Below are 24,483 nucleotides of genomic sequence, written 5' to 3' on the forward strand. Positions count from 1 at the left end.
ACCTGTGTCGTAGTTTCTGAGAAGTCTGGTTGTTGCTTGCCGTCCTCGTCTTGTGTGTAGCGTAGTTGGGGGGAGGCGGTGTGTTCACTGGTTTCTTTTGATTCCCAGACCTGTCTCTTTGAATGGTTTAGACACAAAACAACACATGTAACCCCCCCCCCCCAAATGTACAGGTCTGGCCAGTGAAAACAAACCATTTGTGGAAAACACAGAGCTCAGAAATGGAAGAACCAACGCTACCTGTCAAACATTTTTGTACTCCCACAATTTTCAAGCAATCATACATAATTCATCCCTTTAATTTTACAAAACAATTATCTACATCTTAGTTAATCAAAATAGCCACCTTCTGCAACAGTAACAGCTGTGCATATTTTCTTTCTACAAGGGCAATCACATGGTTCTGAAAGTTCACACCAACAGCGCTGCAGAAGGTCCAAACTTGTGGGTTGCTTCTCCTTGGCCCTTCTGTCTACATTTGTCCCAAACTAGCTTGCTTTTGCAACACTTAATGGAAAATGGAAAGAATTTGTTCACCTGTTCATGACTTTTTGTTTATGAATTCCAAGATTTAGGTCACTGTCCTGTGACTATTCACTGAGTACTTTTGTTAACTTTTAACCGGTAGTGTAATCACACTTCCAACAACCTAAATTGATCAAGAGGACTGGATGAAATAAAAAGTAAGGGTAACACAGAGTTGGAAAACCCCTGCTCAAACCTGAGCCAACATGACATGAACTAAGCTACGCTGTATTGGGACACACACACGGACACACACACATGCACACACACGCACAGACGCACACACGGACACACACACATGCACGCACACGCACACACATACATGCACACACGCACAGACGCACACGCACACATCCTTATTTCACCAGGGCTATTTCTGTTGTCAGGAATCAGCCTTGCTCAATGACGTTTGCATCAGTATAAATAAATTTTACAGTTAATTTCCCATACTAAAAAAAACACACAACAGACACCAAACTCCCCAAGTTTTCGAACATGTACTATATTTATCACCGACATGCCACTGAAACAGGACCTGAGCGTCCTGGGCACATCCACAGTGAGAAAAAAAAACACACACAAGTGATTTCCCCTGTCAGAAGCATCAGACGTACACACCACAGGGAACAGAAGGCCCCACACCTGTGGACAGCTGTGTAAATAATCCCCATGGTGTGCATTCAAAATGTAGTACGTGACACCCACAGAGAACATCATCACCCCTGCAGCAGCACAAACGATCGACTCCTCAGGTGATGAAGTGCACCCGTCCAATCAGGTGCAGTCGTTTCTGCGCATGGGTATTATTCCATCCAATCAGATCTTTTCAGCCGCTTACAGGTGAGTGTCCAATCAGCACATCCTGGTGCTCAAAAGTGCACATTTTTTCCTAACTGCAGGCTAGCAAATTATTTACAGCAACATGAATTCTGTAAGATGTAAAAAATAAATATCTGTGAAATTACAGTACACTGAACTAAAAAATGTGTGTGAATTAGATCACAGAACTCTTTCTAGAAACACATTATATTGCAGGAGAAACTTGGCTTGTAGCCAAATGAACAATACCAATACGATCCCTTGTCCGTACCTAAGATTTGGTAATGTTTTATAAAAATACCCTGGTACCCTGTACATTAGTGAAAAAAACTATGTAGAGAAGTCCTTCACAGTAACAAAACACATGTACAATTTAGCACTGCCGCAGGTACACACACCCGGATAAAACCAACATTATGCCAAATAAACAGTTGCCCTTTCCTGCCTGATATTAACCAGGTAAAAAGAATAAAATATATAATCAACATAAATATTAACAAATCTTGCTTTTTACAACAGGGGAAATCAAAAGGCACGGTAAGGTGAATGGTATAAGTAACTATGCTGAAGTTGAATACAGGTTGTGCTCTTAAAAATCAACTGGAGCAGCAGAGTTCAGGGAAAGGTGAACGGGTGAAAAGGTGTTGAGGTTCATGGCTAAAATCCCACATTTCTCAAACGAAACTTCAGGTGTGTCTGGGGGAAAAAGACAGGAATAAATTTATCTTCAAGCAATACCAGTGACCATTTAATGTTCTCTCTCCGTTTCTCTCTCTCTCACACACACTCACATACACATACACACAGCACACACAAATAACTCTATATACCTCTTTTAAAACCAAAAACGGCCATCAGAGTACACTGATGCTACATGCAGGAAAATGTATGTGATGGAGTGTATATGTGCGAGTATGCAAGTGTGCAACAGTGTGTGTGTGTGTGTTGAGTGTGTGTGTGAATGAGTGTGAGCGAGCGTGTGTGTGTGTGTGTGTGTGTGTGAGTGTGTGTGTGTGTGTGTGTGTGTGTAAGATGGGCGAGGTGTTGTTGTGTGCGAGCGAGCGTGTTGTGTGTGTGGTGTGAGGTGTGTATAGTTTGTGGTGTGTGAATGAGTGTGGCGAGTGTGTGGGTTGTTGTGGTGTGTGTGTGTGTGTAATGGCGTTGAGAGCGGGTGGTGTTGTGTGTGTGTGTGTGAATGAGTGTGAGCGTGTGAGCGTATACGTTTGTGTGTGTGTGTGTGGTGTAAATGGGCGTGAGCGTTGTTGTGTGTGTGTGTGTGTGTGTGTGTGTGTGAATATGTGGCGTGTGAGCGTATATGTTTGTGTGTGTGTGTGGGTGGTGTGTGGTGTTAGTGTGTGAGCTGTATGTGTTGTGTGTGTGTTGTGGTGTGTGTGTGTGTGTGTGTGTGTGTGTAAATGGGCGTGTGAGCGTATATGTTTGTGTGTGTGTGTGTGTGTGTGTGTGTGTGTGTGTGTAAATGGGCGTGTGAGCGTATATGTTTGTGTGTGTGTGTGTGTGAGAGAGAGAGTGTGAGCGGCGTGTGGCGCATACGCACCAGTGATGAAGACGGGAAAGCGGACTGTGGCGCGCTGAGCCTGCAGGCGAAGGAGGCAGCTCAGGTAGTCGGGCCGGGCTCGAGAGATGACATCACACTCGTGATACGGCATGACCTCCGCAAGCCCCGCCTCCTGGCAACGGTCCACAACCTGCTTCAGACGCCGTGCCCCCGAGCTCCACCTATAACACAACAATAACACGCCTTTGAAGTGCGCCACGGGGTGGGGGGGGGGGGGTAAGAGATGGGGGGGCGAGCTCTAGGGTTCGAGAGCACCCTGCAAAAAAGGGCCTTAAGAGCTTTAGTCCCGTAATGAGCCTTACAATCTTTTTTTTTTCTCCCGAGGAAAAAATGCTAGCTTGTTTTAAGGTCCTGTTTGCTTGACAAGAGAAATTTCCTCCCCCATCGGCAAATCGTGAAATGAGTCAAAACTCTCACCCCTCACTGGCAACAGTTTTGTCTCATTAGCACAGAAGTAAAAGAAAGAGCGTTTTAAATCTTAACGTTGAGACTAAAATACTTGTGGAGGAGGAGTTGTTTTTTGGTTTTAGCAGTGCAGGCGAGCGTGTGCCTACCTGGCCCCCTCCCTCAGCTCTCGCTCGTCTCTGTAGTGCAGCAGCCACTTCCACCGGCTCCGCTCACTCAGCTCCTCCAGCAGCCCCACCAGCCTCTGCAGCTCACCTGCCGAGGGAAGCAGGTCACAGTGCCGTCAGCGCATAGACCACTGCACAACTAACCGCCACCCGCAAAACTGTCCCAACTGTACAGCTTCATCCAAACGCACACCGTATACACTGCACACACACACACACGCACACTGCACACACACGCACACCACAAACTGCCACCAACTGAACACGCTCACCAACGCACACCGTATACACTGCACACACACACACGCACATGCACAATACGCACCACAAACTGCCCAATGACAGCTTCATCCAAACGCACACCGTATACACTGCACACACACACACACACACGCACACTGCACAACTAACCGCCACCCACAAAACTGGCCCAGCCCCACAGCACAGCCGTAACACAGTCAATACAGCTTCATCCAAACGCACACCGTACACACTGCACACACACACACACACACACGCACACTGCACAACTAACCGCCACCCGCAAACTGCTCCACCACGCAGACACACCGTGACACGTCAACACTTCATCCAAACGCACACCGAACACGCACACACACACACTGCGTACACACGACACGCACACACACACACTGCGACACGCCGCGCACACACACACGCGCGCGCGTACACACTGCGCACACACACACGCGCACACACACACACACACACACACGCGTGCACACTGCACGCACACTGCACGCACACTGCACGCACACACTGCATGCACACAGCACACACATACACACACACTCTGTTTGAGTCCAGGCAGTACTGACCCAAAGTGAAGGAGCGCAGCGCGTCTGCGTCACACACGGTGAACCCCCCCTCTCTGAACAGCTCCTGATGCGTGTGGTTGAGGACGTCATCGGGCCGGTCCACCCCGGCAAACAGCACTCCGGGGGTCCTCTTCAGCTCCAGCAGGCGTGGAATCTGAGAGGAACGTGTAAATTAAGCCGTCACCTTACCTCCCATGGTCCACTCATGGTCCAAATCTGCTGGTATTTGAGTCTGACCCCACAGCGTGAGATTTGAGACTTAAACATACACCCAACCTGTGGCCTGAGACCACTAGTCCAAATGTTCTCGGTTGTGAATATCAGGCACTTCAAGACCTTCGCTGCTATTAAGAAGGTAAATAATGTAAATAATCCCTTGACAGAGATTAAAAATTAAGTTCTCTGGTTGCAGCTATAGTTGGTATGAACACTGGAACACACGGGACCCCAGGACTAGGCTCCCCTGCCCAAACGGACCGGCGAGTCCGGACCACCTCACCCTGCTGATGTGCTCGGCGATGTCCTCGTTCCGCAGCATGACCAGGAGGGCGGAGGCACAGCTTCGCCTCTCGAGGTCAAACTGATCGGGCTCCACGCTCTCGTGACCCTCCGCCTCCAACAGCTCCTGACCAATGAAAAAGCTGCATCAGCACACACCAATCGGTCACCTCACTGACAGCACACCTTCACTGTGAGGTCTGGTGGAGTACAGATTCAGTTTCTCAGTCATACACCGTTTATTTCAAAACCCAACACACTTTCAGTCTCTTACATATCAAATAGTTTATCAATGTTGCATGAGAAGAGAAAGCAATATTAGAAATATAATTCACGTTGTAAATATATAACCTCTTTTTTGCGAATACTCACCCTTGTCTGTTCAAAGAAGGCGTCTGTAGATGTCACCAAGATGTAGAACCTGAACTTGTCTTTGCAGGACAGCCTGTTGGCAGCGTTGAGGTTTCGGTGTGGGCTGATGGCACAGACTTCCTTTATCTGCTTACAGGAGTCCTTTCTGTGCGGCTGTGTGGTCCCTTCCCTCTGGAGCCGGCTGGGTCGATGCTGGGGTTGCTTCCCCGAGCAGACATCGTTCATCATGGCCCGGTACGACTGGGCGCACTCGACGGCGATGTTCGAGACCGCAGGACAGGACTCGGGAAAGCTATTGAAATGAGTCAGCCTCCTGAGACGCTGGGGCGATTCACTATCTATAGGGTAGCAGCTAGGACTGGCTTCGGGAGCTTGAAGCCCCACGCGTTCACGCTTATCCCTCTTTAATCTCCGCTTGCTGGTGGACTCCTCTGAGATGCAGTCCCGAGGGCCGGGAAACTGCAATGTCGCAGGGCTGCCACAGGGGGCGCTGTCCACGTCGGCCGAGGAGCGCTGCCGCCACGGGTAGCGGTGTGCGGAACCACGGCGTTCGGCATCCGGCTGGTGCTTCTTGAGAATCTGGTTCATTTTTTCGGAGAACATGAGGTACTGCAGGTCCAGGGAGGACTGGGTGAGGTCGGGCTGCGCGTGTTGAGGCTCCACCCATTTCTGCAGGAAGCCGAGCAGGTGACTGCTCCCCGCGCCGCTGTTCTGAGCAGCCCCGACGGGCTCGTTCCACACCGTTTTGGTGATGGGGTAGTTTTCGTAAGTCCTTCGGTTTCCTTGGCAATCCAACACAGTGAAGATGGATGGTCTGACAACTGAGCTTTCACCCTCCTCCTCCTCTTCCATCGGCACACAATCTTGACTGGAACTTTTTCTCCCACCTCTACAATAAGAAGACCGTTCCCTTTCTGCAGTGTCCTTTACCTTGTGGGGAGCTGAACACGAGGCCCAGCTCCGGCCCGTCCCTTCACTCCGAGCAGAGCAGAGGCTAAGTGGGCCAGCCTTGCTGTAGTCCAACGCTTCATCAATTTCCTCTTCGTCAGAAGAATCCTCGCCAACGGGACTTCCTCCCGCATCCTCTCCTGTAACAGCATCAGAGAAGTCTCCAGAGCTCACACTCTCTCTGTCCCCCATCATATTATACCCTTCCTCGTCTTTTTCCTCTTTCAGGGCAAAGCTTTCACTGAAGCCCTCTGTTGCCGTGTGTTGAGCAGCAGGATCAGAGGACTCCTCCATACTTACAGGGCTTCTCGTTTTCCCTCTGTCCGTTGCCAGGCTGGCGTCACTTCCTCCTTGGCTTCCGCAAGCCCTGCCGGATTCGCCCAGCCGCTCGGCAGGCGTGTGGGACCTGCAAGACGCAGGACTGATGCTTTTTTCGTAACTTCGATCAACGTGCTGTGAGCTTCCTACGGGAGCAGAGGTGCCCGTAATCTCATGTTCGCTGTAAACTGAGCCTACCATTGAGGGACAAGCGCTGTCGGAACCAGAGCCAGGTGGAGAGTCACTGCGCTTGGTCTGGCAGATGGGTTTGGAATGGTCGGGTAACTCATCTGCAGGTATATCCTTCCCATCTGAAAAAGGTTGGTGTGGCTGATGCGAACAATCAGCCTGTAACTGACTTTGGGAACTGGTTACTGAGTGACATGGTTCATAGTCAGAGTTCTGCTTCAAAAGATGGAGCTTACCATTTGGAACCACTTCTAAGCTACTGTTTAGTAAGTTTACATCTTTGCTGTCTGATGACATTCTTTGGGGACTCTGCTGGAAGTCCTCAAGGGCTTTAGGGCCCTCTGAAGAGGTGCCGTCACTGGCTGAACGGGACGGAGAGATCTCTGCAGGGCTAATCCTAATGTAAGGACTGGGTGGGAGGACAGCGTCGAAAGACCGTAGTGGATCGCTACCGTGATCATCCTCAGCAGTCATGACTTCGCTGCCATTATCGGCTGGCTCACTGTGACAAATTGCTGAGTCATCCTTCGATGGAAGAATAGAATCATGCTGAGGGCTGGCTTCGGACACCTGGCTGCAGCTGAGACCAAGGCTGAGCTCACTGCGTGTGGGGCTCTGGCTACCTGCCGTAGGTTCGCTTTGGCTAACAGCTTTGCGATTCCTGCACGGCGAGTCCAAACTCTGAGGAAGATCTTTCTCTTTCGATATGGTAATGCCTTCTTCGTTAGCTGTGCGTAGTTCTTCACAGCTGTGAGGCCTGAAGAATTGCGTGGCCTTAATGGACTTGGGTTCTGAGCAGACTGAAACTTCTTCAGAGGATGTGCTACTGTTGAGGTTGGGTGCGTCTTCAGAGAGAGGCTGGGGCTCCCGACTCTCCTCTGAAACCTGGGGTGAAACAGGGCTGCTGTGGGAAAATGGCTTATCCAGAGAGGACGGTGCTCTTGGTGGGCTCATGCGCATGCTGCTGGGACACGGTATATTAGCACTTTGAGGCAGGTAAGCGGAGGAATCAGCCTCGCTGTTTGAGCCAACAGGATCAACCCTGCTGCTCAACAGATCTCCTGTCGGCACAGAGAAGTGGTCGTACCTGTAAGATCCATGCTCGCCAGGTAACTCATCCTGCGTTGGCGTATCACTTCTACTCCCACGTGCTTCCCTCTTTAAGCAGTCATACACAGGAGTCCCACTTTGGCTGTCACTTAGACAGAGGTTGAGCTCGTAAGGCAATTCGTCGAGCGTAGGGGTAGGACTTCGATTTTCACTGGCGCTTTCCCCCACGTCAATGACGTTGCCGGACTTATCCCCATTAGAAAGTGCTGTTTGCATCTCAGTAACTGAATCTCTCCTGTCATCAAATACTGCTGTAGGCATCTCTTCCCCACTGCCATTGCTTCCATCATGCATTTCAATTAAATCACAGACTACTTTGTGCTCCTCCCCTTCAATGATGTCATTTCCATCATGCGCTGCTGTGAATTCTTCATCCATACTGAAATTACTCCCATCATGCACGCCTGTGCATGCATCCCCTTTACTGAAATCCCTCCCATCATGTGCTTCTGTGCATGTATCCTCTTTACTGACATCACTCCCATCATGCATGCCTGTGCATGCATCCCCTTTACTGAAATCCCTCCCATCATGTGCTTCTGTGCATGTATCCTCTTTACTGACATCACTCCCATCATGCACTTCTGTGCATGCCTCTGCTCTACTGAAATCACTCCCATCATGCACTACTGTGCATGTATCCTCTTTACTGAAATCACTCTCACCATGCACTGCTGTGCATGTATCCTCTTTACTGACATCATTCCCATCATGCACTTCTGCACATGCCTCTGCTCTACTGAAATCACTCTCATCATGCACTGTTGTGCATGTATCCTCTTTACTGAAATCACTCCCATCATGCACTGCTGTGCATGCCTTCTCTTTACTGAAATCACTCCCATCATGCACTGCTGTGCATGCATCCTCTTTACTGAAATCACTCCCATCATGCACTGCTGTATTTTCCTTTCCTTTGCTGAAATCACTCCCATCATGCACTGCTGTGCATGCCTCCTCTTTGCTGAAATCCATCCCATCATGCACTGCTGTGCATGCTTCTGCTCTACTGAAATCACTCCCATTATGCACTGCTGTGAGTTCCTTCCCTTTATTGAAATCACTCCCATCACCCCCGTCTGTAACAACAGTTCCTTCGGATTCATGGTCGGAGGCACCTATTGGCTGTAGCACTTCAGCTGTTGTGTGGCAGATGTTGATTGGCTGAAGTGTTTCAGCTGTTGTGCAGCAGACCTTGGAAAGCCTGCATGGCTGTATGCAGGGAGAGCCTTCTTTAGTCCTCTTGGTCCTCCTGTTCATTTCTATGTCAAGTGACTGCAAAGGGTCGTAAGAACGCAAGGTCCCAACACTCATTTGTCTCACAACTCTGCGTGTCCCGTTGAATAATGTGTCTTTGCTGATGCGCAAACTTGCAGTGCGCTCACACATCTGAGCGTAAATATCATCATTACTCAAGGGCTGATGGAACCCAGAGTCGTAGTTCTCCTCGCCATCGTCTTCCTGCAAAATGCTGCCATCATCTCTCTGTTCGCCTCCATCATCTGACATGTTGTCAGTGCTTGATCTGTACTCCTGGAGAAGGGAAAACAAATTTTAAAAAAGGCAAAAACAAAATGGCAAAACTACAGTACCAGGTAGTGATTTTCTCTGATGAGAAAAAGGTCTAACACCTGGAGAAAATGATTTCTTACCTTGCGAATGAACTGGGAGTATGCAGAGGGAAAAGGGACCGCATACATGTAGGTGCAGTTGTACAGTGTTGGGGGCGGTAAAGGGACCACAGAATTTTTTGGTAAAATTCTCTGGTTGCTGCCATGAGGACATGTCTCACTGCTGTGCTTGGAAAGGTCCAAAGCCTCCGAACGTTTCCGTGACAGATCCAACACCTCCGGCAAAGGATGCGGGGGATCCGCCATTTTCTTGCTCGGCTCCCTCAGGTCCAAAACCTCCTCCTCCGGAGGTGGAGGAGCAGCAGGAGGCGGAGCACAGCGCTGTATCTCAGCAGCGTCCTGAAGAACCTCGGAGTCGGGCAACCCGGTGGGCGTCGCCTCCTTAGTCCGCGACTTCCTTCGGGCCTTCAAAGCGAGGGGGCGGCCCTCCAGAAGGGGCCTGTTCAGATCGGTCTGGAAGAACCTGGTGGTGGACCTGCTGTAGAACAGGCCGATCCAGGTGTGCAGGATCAGACACGACTGTTCCGTAGTGTCCTCGAAGCCGAAATCCCACGGCCTGAGGAGGAGTCCGGTTAGATGGAGGATGAGACGACAACAACAACAAAAAAAGGCATTTTAGTACACCTCTACACAAACCAGCACCACAGCAACACAGTCCCAGCGCCACCACATTACATGGTACGTTAATCTGATGATACAAGTCAAACTTTTCAAGGAGAATTTTGAGGTATAGCAGCAACATCAACAAAACATGACTCAATTTATCATTATCATATCAAAATCTCTGGTATAACTGGTATAACATAATCATGTTTTGATATGGGGAAAGGAAAGCATATTACCATGGTTTGATACAGCACAATAGAGAATTAGCTATCACAGAGGACAGAGTTGATTCATTGGAGAGATTATGGGCTCATTCCAATTGCTTATTTTATCCGTCCTTGTCTCTTGCCAGCATCTTTAAGCACATTCCAACCTGTTCAATGCTCCTTGAAGGAACTAGGAGCAAGGAGCTAAGAGGAAGCTTGAGCAAGGAAACACGAGTGCATCCTTTACGCAAGTATTTTTTTTAACATAATGTCTGATTCCTCTGTCCTCACATCCTTTCCTTGTGTCCTTGGAGCTAGCAAAGGATGCAAGGAAAGGAAGCAGGGATGCAAAAAAAATAAGCGATTGGAATGCGCCCCAAATATCGAGGAGGACAGTTTACGCACCCATGCAAGGCCCGCATGACAGCCTTTACCACAGGTTCATTGGTGTACTTGCTGTCGTGACCAAACTTGTACTCGTCTTTCCACGGTCGCGTCACACGGATTGTTTCACCCACTTGGACAATGTCCCGGGCCCATTTTGAACCCCGCTTCCGCCGTTCTGCAGCTGGGCACTGCGGGGATGGGTTGCCGGGCAAACGACTTGTTACATTCAGTTGGTCTGTGTTGTCCTGACCCAGAGGGCCCGGTTGGGCAGATGGGGGCGAGGTGTCCGCAACGCTCTGGAGCTGTCGGGGCCCACCCATCGAACCCAGCATACAGGAGGGGGGCGCTGAGTAATTGTGCTCCAAGGAGATGATCGAAATAAGCTCCCCGCTCACCACCAGGCCCTCAGGGGCAGGAGACCTGAGGGGGAGGGGCCGCTTGGCAGGACTTCCGTCTCTTGCCGAGGGATCTGACTCCAGGGCCGGGCTGAGGTCTGTTGGAGAATTGTCACTACTGGAACTGAGGGCCAAATCAGCTAGCAAGGTGAGAGCGTCAGCAGGCTGGCCAGCACTGGTGGAACCCTGCTCGGGAACAGGGCTCCCCCCACCTGAGCATACCCCACCCGGGGACACCCGGTGCCCATCGGGCTTAAACTCTTGGGACTGGCCTATCGCTGCACAGTACTGGGAAGCAGGACTGTCGCTATTCAATGAGTCTGTAGGAGAAAAGAGAAATACACAGGAAGGAGAAAGAGACATAAAGCACCACAAAGCAGCAAAGAGAATTTATTATTAAACATTGGAATTGATAGAGAAACAGGCATGAGGCACCGCTTTGTGGTCTGTTTCAAAGCTACAGAACGGGCATTTTGACAGTTTTGCGTCATTTTCTTTTAAATTTTCAATTCGCCAAGATGTGTTAATACCAGGGAGTGTACTAAAGTCCTAAAAGTAAAATGGGATAAAAACAACAGAGATCCATTTTAATAGATCTTCTTCTCCTTGCACTACATTGATGAGCAACAACTGGACCTCAGTCCACATATACATACCATTCTCTGTGGTGCTGTCAATAATCCTGCTTCTCAGTTGTTTTTTGAATGGCTTGAGCTTCACTGGTTTTGCTGGGGTGGTGGGCGGAGCTTGGATCTTCAGTGTTTGTTCAGGCGGCAGGGAGGACTTTGGGAGGTCCAGCCTCCTGGGAGAGGTTCTCCTCGGTTGTGCCCCATCCTGTCCATCTGTCCTCTGCGGTTTTCCCAACAGTGTTGGGTCTGAACCGGGGCTGTCTGCCATTTTGGGACACAGCTGCGGGACGTTTGCTCCCTTTGGGGAAACGTCCTTTCTACAGCTGATTTTAGAGCCCTGCGTCTCGTTGGCCACGGGACTGTTGCTCTTGCTCTTCTTCTGTTGAGGTTCATCATCAGCCAAACTGGCCCCAAAATTGTCCAACATCTGATCTGGACATTTCAATTTTCTTTTTATATGTTGAATAACTGTTCTCAGTTCCTTGAACGATATTAAGGCTTTGGACCCTTGAATTTCACCTGCATTAATTTTATCGGGAATTATTTTGGTCTCACTGTTGTTTATATTATTGTCTTCTGCAGGAGGAGAGACCACTGGTAACCCCGTCTCCAGTCTGTCCGCTGGATGCATGGATGGGGCCTGTTGGTCAGCCGTCTCACTGTTTGGGGTCGGTTGGTCAGCTGATACTGTGTTTGGGGTCGGTTGGTCAGCTGATACTGTGATCGGGGTCGGTTGGTCAGCTGTTTCGGCAGGCACGGCTGGCGCTCCAGCAGACCCCATTTCCTCAGTAGAGCAAGTCACGACCCTCTGCCTCTCAGCGAGTGACGCAATGTCCCTGGGGAGGATCTCTGAGCCGTGGGGGATGAACATCCTTCCGCAGTCTGTGATGATGGTTTTGAGGCCATACCCAAAGCCCTTCCTCTTTGGAGGGAGCGGCAGAGCCATAACCGGCTGGCCCTCAATCCCACCACCTTGGCCCAGGCTCTTCGGATTGGCAGGCTGTGAAACCTTCTTCCTCTTACTGCTCCGCCTCTTTGAGGTTGCAGGTTTGACTGCCAGCTGGGTTTGCACACACGGAAATCCGACCGTACCAGTGGACTCAGCAGCGCTCCCTCGACGCTCGACGATGCTTTTGGCCACGAGGCCTGATGTCCAAACTCTTCCCTCCCTGATGATGACCAAGTTGTGGTCCATGGGCGGATCACCCGACATGGGCACGGTCGGAGTCCCCAGTGCCTCAGAGCGAGGCTTAGCGCAGGTCAACGCGGCAGCGCCAGGCGTCCCATGGTCCTCAGTCACCGCATTGGCACCCCCTGGCGGGATCTCTTCCAGGGGCGGGAGAAAACAGCAGGCATCGTCTCCTCGCTCCTCCCCTCTGACTGCCAACAGCTCCATAGTTTTGACCACAGGCAGGGCATAGGCCTCTGGCTGGCCCAGATAGCCCTGCAGGCGCTGCAATGCCACCGCCCCACACTTGGGGGCACTATTGCAGTGGCTTAGCGTCTCTGGTGCGTCATACTGTTCTTGAAGCCAACCAGCCTCGTTGGAGGGGTTGTCAGGAATCCCTGGCGGCTTTACGGTGGCATAACTTTGCAGGTGCTGCTCCACCAGATCACACAGTGACCCCTGCTGCTTTGGAGGACACTTCTCAATCTCAGACTCAGCGTAGTTCAGGCCTGGGAGGACCTGCAGCACGTTTCGCGAAAGGGAAGTCCTGGATCTCTGGATCTCCAAACCTACAGACAGAAAACAAAGTAAATGCACCACCCAAAAAACCTGCAAAAATACACTTTGATTTTGACAAAGCTAACGTTTAAAATAATATCACTATAGTGAGTAACAGGTTAAGTGAACAGGCGCAGCAACAGTCTCATCTTTCCGAATAAACTCTTAAAAGCAGATACAGCACAAATTAGAAAATCATCTGATTTGGAGCATCACCGCTGTACTTGTCTGCCCCTGTACTGAGGTAATTAATATATGACACATAGAACTATGTACTATGTTAATGCAAGATGCCTCTTACCTTTCTGCACAGCTGAGTCCGGAAACACAAACATGGCCAGGAGAATCTCCGTCTTTCCTAACAGAGGGTCTGGAGAACCAACAGCCCACACATGCATTACTGCCCCAATGCCAACACATTACTGCCCCAATGCCAACAATCTGGCATTTTACACCACGCACACACACACACACACACACACGTGCACGCACACGCACACGCATACCATGTTCATGAGGAAGGGGCTGTCTTAATTATAGCCTAACTTCTTTACCTTGATACGTCAGAAAGTTCGAGGAGCTCAAGAGCACAAGCAACCCGCAGCCGTCCAACTGCAGCACGAGGGCCTGGAAACAGGAAACCTTTCATTAGAGCGACAAAAAAACTACAAAACCCAGAGGTCCCCTTGGGAGTGTTCCAGTTGACCTATGAGGAGAGCGGCCAGGGAACGCCATGAATGATTTACACCGTCGTCAACGTCAACATCGTCTGATCGAGCCGTCTCCAAGGACACCGATTTAAATGGGTAACTTCTTCCCTCCCCTCTGGATTGCGCGGTGCGCTGGGGGAGAGGGGGTACAAAGGTTCCTGTGCTGTGTATTCTGAAAGAATTTACTCCCAGCCAGCACAAAGGCTGAGGCCAGCAGCACACCCAGCCTTTATCTGCTCCTCTGAAAACCAGTCATCTGGGGAGAGCCAGGCTGGAAATAGTGCTTCCCAAAGCACTGCTGTACACTACTCACTGGGAGCACATGTGCGTGACAACCTGTTCTGTAAATGTCTTGTTTTTATTCTCCCCTCCGCTACCACCATTTCTCCCAAGCAGCCAATAGTGATCACACTGCAAGGCTCATCACAACCCTGCCGTCCAATCAGGAGAGTGCAGACAAACATTTACTGTCTTCCAATGTTTAACTGAAGTTTAGACTGGTTAACAGCTGAAGCTTGGATTGGTTGACAAACTACTGAAGTTTAGACTGATTGACAGTTGAAGTTTTAACTGGTTAACAGCTGAAGTTTGTATTAGTCCATGGCTGAACTTTGCATGGTGTGGCAGTTTGCACCATGTAACTTCAGGGATTTAGGTGTCGGCCTCATTGTGGTCTGTCTGAAAAAGAGGCCGGCAGGGTGAGCAGAAGCAGCGGCTCGTTTGGGAGAAGAGCTCGCGCTCGTCTACCTTCCCCTGACCTGCTGGCAGAGGCTGCAGTAGTGGGCGTGGCTGCAGAATATGACTGGACACTATGAACTATGGGGAAAAACTGGCAGGGAGAAATACGTATTTAAACAAACGCTCACCAGTTCCTTCTGTTTTAGTTCCAGGGTCAGCAGAGCCAATGAGGAGTCTTGGGCCAGTGATGTCACCACCTCGTACAGACTGCAACACTTGCCCTCCAGGGAAACTGAGAATGGCACAAGCGATTACCAACCACACGCTCTCCAGAATTGCACAAGCGATTACCAACCACACGCTCGACTCCCGATCACATGCTCTGCGGCACTCACAAGCACACATTGCCCACAGGTAGTGACGTGGATCAGCGACCTCCGGAAACAAAACCACTTCCAGAAAAATCTGAGAACAATCCAGAACAGGGGAGTACACCACCTGCATATCATGAGCTTAAATCTACAGCACGTTCCATTCAGTACAGTGATCTGTAATTTTCAATAATGGTGTGATTTTCAGAAGCACAGTGATAATGGCTTATCACCATTCAATGAGCGAGGTTCTATACAATTCATATACTTTTGTAAACTGAGAAAATCATTCCCAAAAAGGTAACCCTAACCCTAATAATATTGTTTGAAATATGCGGGAAACATACAGTTTAAGGTCACACACACAGTCCTTGTGGTGACTTCTTCATTACTTTAAGATCCTAAACTTTCTGGTTCTTCCTCTTTGTCTCTCTAACACCCACACAGTTGTACAGGCCCAGCCATGTTTAACCCTTTGAAGACTTTGAAGTCTTTGGAATGCTTTTCAAAAGAATTCAGTGTTCTAGAACAGTGCTGCTTTCAGTTGCCAGTAGCGATCGTTACATCAGCATTAGAATGTTCGGTTGAGAACATTCTAATCGCACATTTTGTGATCTCGCACCATGAAAGCGGTTAAAAGCGGTGTGCTCAAAGCAACGCTGACGCACCTTCTCTGCCACAGCGGGCTTCAAAGACGCCGAGCGGTAAGACTTCCCTTAGGGCTGAAACGCTCATGACCCTGTCCACCACCAACACAGCAGGGCTGCAAGAAAACACCAGAAATTAAACACTCAAACACGAGAACAGGCTTCTTTAGTCAAAGACGTAAAAGCTCGGAAGTGGATACTGATCAACAGGATAGTGATGGGAGCGTTGGGCTGTGGCGTGTGAGGGTAAGGTTGTACTGGAAGCGGCACAGACTGACTTACAGGGCTGCTGGGGTCTCAGGTTCAGTATTAGACTTCAGGGCCACGTGGTAAACCACAGACTTTATCTGGAGCTGGCCACTCCATGGGTGCCAATGGAACGCTACAATCAAATAACGGCATCAGTATAAAAACACACACACACACACACACGCACACACGCGCACACACACACACACACGCAGAGCTCGCCACTCCTCAGTCACCTAGTGTGACCCTGCCAACCGGCAGTATGACCACATGAAAGCCATGCCTCTTGTCCTACATACCTGCCTCCCCCACCCTTTACTGAGCATGTGCAGAACGAACACACCCAAGAGAATGGGTTCTGCAAAAGTACACGCGTACGCACACACACACACACACCAAACAAGCACGCATGCACACAGACAGCTTGTGACTCCTCAGTCGCCTTGCGTAAGCTGGCCTACCAGTAATATGACCGGGTAAAAGCTCCACTTCCTGCTTACTTGGCCTCTCTGACCTGCTGAAGGAGAGAAGAAACACAGGCCACGATTATACATTTAAAGCCCTTCTCAGCATTACTGCTTCTTTAGAAAATACAACTTCTCCTTCCAAACAGCTATAAACTTATCAAAAACATCAATTTCACAAAAGGTTCAAATGACTTTGGCTCTCAGCAGTGTGCTATCCTGCCATATACTGGTCCCCCAAAGCAGAGGATTTCAGGGTTTATTTCTGGGAGTAAATTAGGGCTGCAGCACCAGGATCAGGCAGAGGGAGCCGCGGTGCGTTAGAGGATTCCGCTCACCTGGTCGCCCGCGGGGCGGACGGGCGCGGCGCCGCCCCTCTGTAAGAGAACGCCACGAGCGCGAACGGCAGGACGTGTCTGGGACGCGCGGCCACGCCTTCCCCCGGCCCGCTCAGCTCGTACAGGTAGTACTGCAGCACAGACAGGGACAGGGTGACAGGTCACACAGGATTTCTGAATGGTGAGATCGCTCCACTCTCCCTGTAGTGTGCTCGTAGGCATGATGCTGATAGGGAGTTACATCCTCATACCTTCACAGGTCAGATGCTACACCTGCATGAGCTCGTAGGTCAGAGGCAACGAGGTGAGGCGTTTACCTGCATGCACTCGGGAGGGAAGGAGCCAGGGGCGGGCTCATCGCTGATTGGCTCCACCACATGGCAGTCAAACCCCGTGGTGGGAGCGGTGAAGCTCTGGGTGTGGTTCTCCCTCACCGGCCTCACTCTGCCCTGGAGAGGACAGCCAGAGTACAACACAAGCGTCACGCTCCCCCCACTGGGGTGGGCGAGAGGGGGACAGACAGTGTGTGTGCGTGCGTGCGTGCATTATAAGAGCTGGGCTGGCAATACTCCTCCACACCAGCATCAGTAACACCACCAAAGGAGAACTGGTTTGAACAAGGCCAGAACTGGTTTAACCCGGCTAATGTAAACAGGGTGAGCACTGGCCTTGTGAGCAGACCAGAGACAGCTCCTCAGGCGCTTACCTTGGTCAGCCTCAGGATGACGATGAAGCCGGACGTGCTGTGGCGGAGGGAACTGCAGTCCAGGCAGTCTGAGTGCTTCCAGACATAAACACCTGCGAGAAGAACCACGAGAGCACTCACAAGGGCTCGCACACTCACGAGGGCTCGCACACTCACCTGCACCACATTCAACAAGACCCCAGTACACCAAATTCTACTCACATAAGGCCAAGATAATAAGGAGCGAGGACAAACTCAGACATGTACATATTTACCATGACAACACGGGTAAGAGCATGAACCCCCCCTCCCCCTCACGCCTCCCCACTGACACACTCACTTCCCTTCAGCTACACCGCCACCCACTCACCCCCCCCACCCCTCCCCGACCGCACCCGAGAGAGAGCAGCTGAACAGTCACTGCACTGTTTCTCTCAGCGCTCCTGAATAAAGCACAAGACGTTCCCGGGCCAAAATCCTGAAACTGCAGCTCAGCAGGTCGCTCAGCCGCAGAGATGCAGATGTGAACGATTTCTCAAAGCAGCTATGTCAGCTTGTCCCTCATTTCTCAATAGACTGGGAGTAAACAGAGGAGCAGAATACCTGAGACTGTGAAAGAGTATATTAAACAGGAGGCCTGAAGCATAGAGGTTATACTCTCTACATAAAAAGAAATACATAAATAAAAAATTTAATTCAGCAAACAAATAGCTGTTTATCTAGAGGGGCTTCCAGGATCTGTCCCTGGTGTGCATTCAGTAAAATAATCAGCGAAAATTCAAAATAACAGCTTCTATCAAACAAGCGTTTTAAACAAAAAGGGGGTTGAAAACGATGCTGAAACACCAGCAGTGAGGTGGAGGTTTCTGTTCAGGACAGAAACTGCACCTGGTCAACAACATTTTAACCATATTTCCTACACCCTGCCACCTGGAAATGGTACATATCTCTATCTCTCTCTCTCTCTCTCTCTGCAGTTAACAGCACACAGCGTAGCTCAAAACCTTTGTACTTCCTGTCCGGATGAGGTAAGTCTTGTTCTCCTCAGAGAGAGAGAGAGAGATACACAATTAAAGAAACTGTACATTTTGGCCTAAGGAAGCCTTCTTCTGCAGCATTCAGGAACAGGGCACAGCAGAAGGCAGGATCTTAACTAGCTGAGGCTCTGTTTCTGCAGCTGGCTAGGGAGAATTGCGCAATATTGGCACGGTGCCAGTATTCAAATGAAACTTCCCGACATCTAACCGCATTTGTTTTTTTTGTTTTTTTCCTTTTGTGAGGGCATTGGCACAAAAGCACAGTGAAACTGTGACGGATTTAAGCCTGTATCGCAGGCCCAACCTCACGGCACTTCCACTTTCAGCCCCAGCACACACAGCCACTCACAGGAAGAGGCAGCTGACCCTCAGACCTGGAGTTTCAAACGCAAATCAATGATTGCAGCAGGATTTTGTTTTTACAAAAACAACTAGAACTCTCAAGTGTTAATATACAAAACCAAGCAAAACAGCAGTTAAAATATGCCTGTAGAACTTAATCACAGCACTTTAGAATAAAACACGCTCAACCAAGAGCTACACAACTTAATCTTCAATTAAGCACGTCTGGAAGTTCATTTTTGTTACCGAGCAGGTCACAAAAACAAGTCTTTCAAGAGGATTGCAAGAAGTGGTAGCTCACAGTTTTATTTATTTTTGATGACAATGTGTATATTACCTGCTGTGGCATGCTGTAATAACTATTATATTTTCAATTGTTTCTTCCAGATAGCCATGCCTTTGCAAGTTTGCATCATTGTTTTCTACATACAGCTAGTGCAGATAAAAGTCATCGGGGGTCAATCGGGGCCAGTATTAGTGGAGAATACAGACTCACCCCAGACATCCGATTGGCTACACAATCATCCCCTACATCTGATTGGCTACGCAACCCCATGCATTCTCTATCCACTATGAAGCCCCAGGCAATCACTGCTAAAAGAGAACAGACTTCTCAGGTGACCTTCCAGGTTAAATAGATCTTAAATATGGCCGTTTAGACTGAAACTTGTCCTTACCGAGCTGGCACTCGGTTGGCTGCAGATCATTCTCAGGCACATTTTCATTGGGCGCTTGCCTCCTGCCCTGAACACTTTTGTCAGATGTTAACTAATTAATGTGCAATTAGGTTCATGCACCATGCAGTGTTGGTACACACTCAATTAGGTAGCACTTAAGAAAGGCCAGTGTTCATCACCAAGTTCAACATAGGACACTAATCTGTTAAAACCATACATACACAATTGCATATAAATAAAATCCAAAATACCTCAAGATATTTCTCTCCACCTCTTCACCTTCCCCTTGTGCATTTCCTGGTCTCTGCTCAGCACTTCCTCCCCCCTCCCCCCACCTTCCCACCGCCCCCCCTCCTTGTGTTAAACCCAGGCCATACATTGCTTTCACTTTCAGTTGAGTCAAGAGGAGACATAGAAACAGCAGAGCTCATGGCTGTCCTTACTCTGTCTTTAGTCTGTCTTTACTCCGGATCTACAATAGATTCACTCTGGATTTTCTCTGGATTTACTCCGGATTTACTCTGGAGTCTGCTCGTCCGGGAGAAGATCCCTGGAGGATGAAGGGGAGAGCCGTGCTTGGATCTGCCGGAGAAGGCCCCGGGGCAGAGTCTGCACATCTGGCTCGGCTCGACCTCGGCCCCCCTCACTCCTACACTCAGGTACGGAGCAGCGGCGGGTCGACACGCTCGCACGCGTTTAATTATTCTCTCCAGCTGCGGCAAGGGAGGAGGCCTGCTTCAGATTCACTTAGCCTAGCAGCACAGCAGCAAAACAGAAACTGATCTGCCTATCAGCACCGAGAACAGCTTTCAGTTTCACACAGAACGGAACAACACAGCACACACAGCACTTCAGTTTAGAGAGCTCTATACTGGAACAGAATTTAAACAACATTTAAATGGGCAACAGTGTAGTATAATGGGCAGGGAACTGGTCTTGTGACCTAAAGGTCACAGGTTCGATTCCCAGCTAGGACACAGCTGTTGTACCCTTGAGCAAGGTACTTAACCTGCATTGCTTCAGTATATGTCCAGCTGTATAAATGGATGCAATGTAAATGCTATGGAAAAGTTGTGTAAGTCGCTCTGGATAAGAGGATCTGCTAAATGCCTGCAATGTAATGTAAACATGACAGGCACTTGAATCTCTCACACACACACACACACACTCGGACCAACAAAATGCAAGATCAGATATGCTAGTACAGAGAAGAGATCAAATGGCAGTACCTTTAGAGGGGTCTCCCAATGTGGAGCACGCTCCATGTCCAACCCGCAGTCCGTTCTCACACACTTTCTTAGCCTGCAAACAGAAGCAAATATGAGATTTTAAGAGGTATAACTAGCAGGTCCAGACAATGATTTCACTGAGTTTTTTTTCCAATTATTAGAAAACTGACATGGTTAATTTGCAATAGCAATGGGAACGTGCTTCCACAGCTGCAGAATCAACTGGGCTGCATAAATATGCTGGCCATGAGACACCCTGATCTTTTAAAATAATTACTTTACTAGCATGTCATAGAACTATGACCTCAACATTTGTCCTCACCTTCGACTTGCAATTAACCACTTTAACCTTAAAAGTTTTACCCTTCTTCAAAAACTGAGTATGGCAACTTAAGTTTTCAGTGATTACTGAACTTGAAAAACTTGTGTTTGTGAAGAAGAAAAAAAATCTGGCTTTCAGCCGTGTCCAAAATGATCTAACTCTGGTCCTGGAGGGCTCCGTGGTCTGCTCAGGTCTTTCTTTCCACCTCAAAACTCGCAACTGATTCAGACCCAAGTAAACACATGAGGTGAGGAAACTGTGCAACCAACTTGCACTTCATCTTTATATTGTAGCTTGTTGTCTTGCCTCCTAGTTTGACTTAACATTACTGACCTCTGACCTAGCCTATGCTCACTAAGTGAACTGGACATTCATGGCTATAAATAACTGTTAAATAATGAGTATTGTACTTTATCGGACCTGTGTTTTGTAGTTGTTCCAATGACCTTCGGTACACACTTATATGTACGTCGCTTTGGATAAAAGTGTCTGCCAAATGAATGTTTTAACTGCTTTAAATGTTGAATTAAATGCAGAGTCACAATGAAAACCAACAGACCCTGCAGCTCTCTCCAGAAGCAGAAATGTGCTAGTGTTCTGGCCTATAACGGAGGATCTATCACATGGAACGAGTCACATGACAGTTTGTTTTTGAGCGTAACTTTCTCCATAACTTTCTGAAATGGTAGTGGGGATGCCCCCTTGAAAGTGATGATAGTGCTTTTTTTGATCGCACTTCTCATCCTGGCTGTAGCACCTGGTTGCAGGCAGTATTGCATGAAACCTTTACCTTCTCTTGCTGGTCAAACAGCAGGAAGCCAAATGACTCTTCCAGCTCCTCCTCTGTGTATCCCCTCTCCCTCTTCTCAGCATGGAAGGCCTGGTACTGACAGGAGAAGAGCATCGGTCGAACATGAATCCCCAAAAAACCATCAGCAATAAGTCTTGTTTGGCTAAAATCACAAGTTCACAGCCTACGGTGGCCATTTTTATTTATTTATTTTTTTGCTACTCCTGGTATCAGCAGACTAAGGATGGGTTCAGTGGTCGAGGCCAAAGGCCGGTGTTTTCACAGAGATCAGTGAATGGGAACACTGAATGGGACTGAACGTGGAAATGGCACTTACATCTCTCTGCAGGGCAGCATTGTTGACCAGCTGGGTGCCGCTGTATCGAAAACAGCCCCTAGACTTCGCGTCCAAGTACGAGTTCTGCAGCACGGGGAGAATGCGCTTCTGGAATGTTCCAGAACCTGGAGATACCGGCTCAAAAAGACCTGGAAGGGTGACACAGTCAAAGTCTACGGTTAAACACATCATCTTATTACAAACCCTTCAAAACAAACACCCCCTTTCACTTGAACTTTCACATCATCTTTGAAAATCAGGAAGAATCAGGAGCTCATATGAAATCAGTAAATCAGTCCTTATCCCTAGTCCTCGTCCTTGTTTTCAGGTCCGGAAGGAGGTACAGGTACTTGGTTTAAATGAAGAACCACAATAAATTTTCCATTACAGCACTACAATGCCTATTTCTGTTCTGCAGACAGCTGAACTGGGATATTCTACTCCACTGAAAGATGATTTAACGAACATAAATTATCATTGGATCATCATTTAAAGGAAAAAATTTAGCTTCTGATTAAATTCCAACACGTTCCCAAGAAGGAGATTTAATGAGATCACTCAACTCAGTGTCTAACTGAACAATTAAAGGATCTGAGTTACACAGGTGATTCACCTGCTCTCTGTGGCATAAGCAGGTTGTTGAAGTGAATGCAAAAATCAGAAAAACCTGCAGCCCATCAGTGCCTGGGTTGGGGAGCTAAGAACTAAGCCTTTTTTTTATTATTTGAATTTAACCAAGCCCGCATTGAGTTAACATCTTCAGCACAAATATTTCAACAACCTTCATTAGACAAGAGACCAGCTGTAATGAAATTCTGTTCATCCATAAACTATACAGTGCAGGAGTGCACAACAAAGGCCGATCCGTTTCAGGATTTTGTGCCAACGTCTGCTCTTAGTTATTTAATTGACTCAATCATATCTTATCTGAAAATTTGTATAAGCACCACACTTCAGTGTATACTGGAGATTTTACTGTGTGCTCGAACACAGAACAGCAGTAAATCAGCATAGTTTAAAGGGACTATAACTAAGGTCATTGGTTGGAACAAAAACCAACGTTAGACAGGACCGGAGTTGTGCATTACTGATGCAGCGGTTGTAAATCATAAAAATCACTGTTGTTGAGAACTTTACATTACTGCGTTAGTTCAGTTATCCATATGCTATTGCTCAATCTTCATGGAAAACTACTGAAGTTATCATCATCCATTTTCTAGCCATAGTTACAATGTAATCACCGTTCGTAGTTGAAATGTTACTTAACTGCGTACACTTGTTTAAAACCACAACAAATAACTAACATTTAAAAAGCTAACTGTGGGACAGGTAAGTGACAGCAAGTAGCTATGTCTGAAACCAGGTGGAATGGCTAGCCAGCCCGATCCCGAATTTGCTTGCTCCCGTATCAAATGGCTATATCAAAATGGCAAAGAATCACTGGCTAGTTGTAGCTACAGAATAGCATACCATAACATTAAAGCGATATAACACTATGATATAACGCAAAGTTTGTGTAGCTAGCTAGCTAATTTTCACCTGCTCCGGCCGCGACATTCATGGCTTTAATCTGTGAAAATCGTTTACCTTTGGTTAGTCTTCTCGCTTTTTTCCTCTTGAAATACGGCATTGCTCAGTCCTTAAAAGGGATTGAATCAAAGGGCATTTGCCACAACTGGAAAGGAGCTGTTATAGCCACATCTAATTGTCAATGAATTATTCCACCAGGCGAGACCTAGAAGCGTTCCCAGATGTAATTATTTCATTCTGTGAAAAAAAAGTGTTCTGTAACCAGGAAGGACTGTAAAGTCACCAACCCTCCGTCGATTGAGGGTGCAGTTTGTTTTCATAATTTTTTCACTCGCGCTAAAAGTTGGCCTCACATTAACAAATCGCCATGCTGTCCGACATTTTACCAGCTAACGAACGCAGCGGGGTGAAGAAGCAGCCTCGATTTACGAAATAGAAACAGAAACTTTAGGCGCATCCATTTTGAACCGCCTGCCTTGCTGCGTTTCTCCGATCGCTAGTTGACGCAGCTGAGCTTTTAACCATTTCCTGGAAAAACAGGATATTGCTGTTGCAATAACTTTAGTTTAAGAAAGATAAAATATTTGTTGTGTAAAGGTCCATATCCGAGGTAAATTTCCTATTTTGTTGTAGTGCGTAAAAAGAATTTTCAGAAGCTTACAATTTTGTTCTTTAGAATGTGTTGTAGAAATTATGCGATTGTGTAACCGAGGCCAGTATGGACATTCCAG

General features: G+C 48.3%; 1 protein-coding gene across 3 annotated transcripts; it reads right to left on the reverse strand.

Moving 5' to 3' along the window:
• Positions 1–1,008: 1,008 nt before the first annotated feature.
• Positions 1,009–24,450, reverse strand: tasor2 (transcription activation suppressor family member 2). 3 transcript variants are annotated; one of them, XM_064318511.1, is made up of 22 exons: positions 23,810–24,450; positions 22,223–22,371; positions 21,886–21,981; positions 20,774–20,846; positions 17,510–17,601; positions 17,121–17,252; positions 16,804–16,934; positions 16,463–16,515; positions 16,035–16,134; positions 15,774–15,868; positions 14,923–15,026; positions 13,901–13,973; positions 13,648–13,716; positions 11,648–13,357; positions 10,615–11,311; positions 9,419–9,953; positions 5,202–9,299; positions 4,831–4,956; positions 4,332–4,485; positions 3,475–3,580; positions 2,900–3,081; positions 1,009–2,040 (listed from the first exon to the last, which is right to left on the reverse strand). In XM_064318511.1, the coding sequence occupies exons 1-22, from the start codon at positions 23,850–23,852 to the stop codon at positions 1,934–1,936; spliced, it is 8,925 nt and encodes a 2,974-aa protein (XP_064174581.1). In that variant the 5' UTR covers positions 23,853–24,450; the 3' UTR covers positions 1,009–1,933. The 3 variants fall into 3 exon arrangements, with proteins under 3 accessions (XP_064174581.1, XP_064174582.1, XP_064174580.1); XM_064318512.1 differs by having other exon boundaries at positions 16,502–16,518; XM_064318510.1 differs by having other exon boundaries at positions 16,463–16,518.
• Positions 24,451–24,483: the final 33 nt, after the last annotated feature.

This window comes from Anguilla rostrata, chromosome 19, assembly GCF_018555375.3.
Source record: "Anguilla rostrata isolate EN2019 chromosome 19, ASM1855537v3, whole genome shotgun sequence".
Taxonomy (NCBI): Eukaryota; Metazoa; Chordata; class Actinopteri; order Anguilliformes; family Anguillidae; genus Anguilla; species Anguilla rostrata.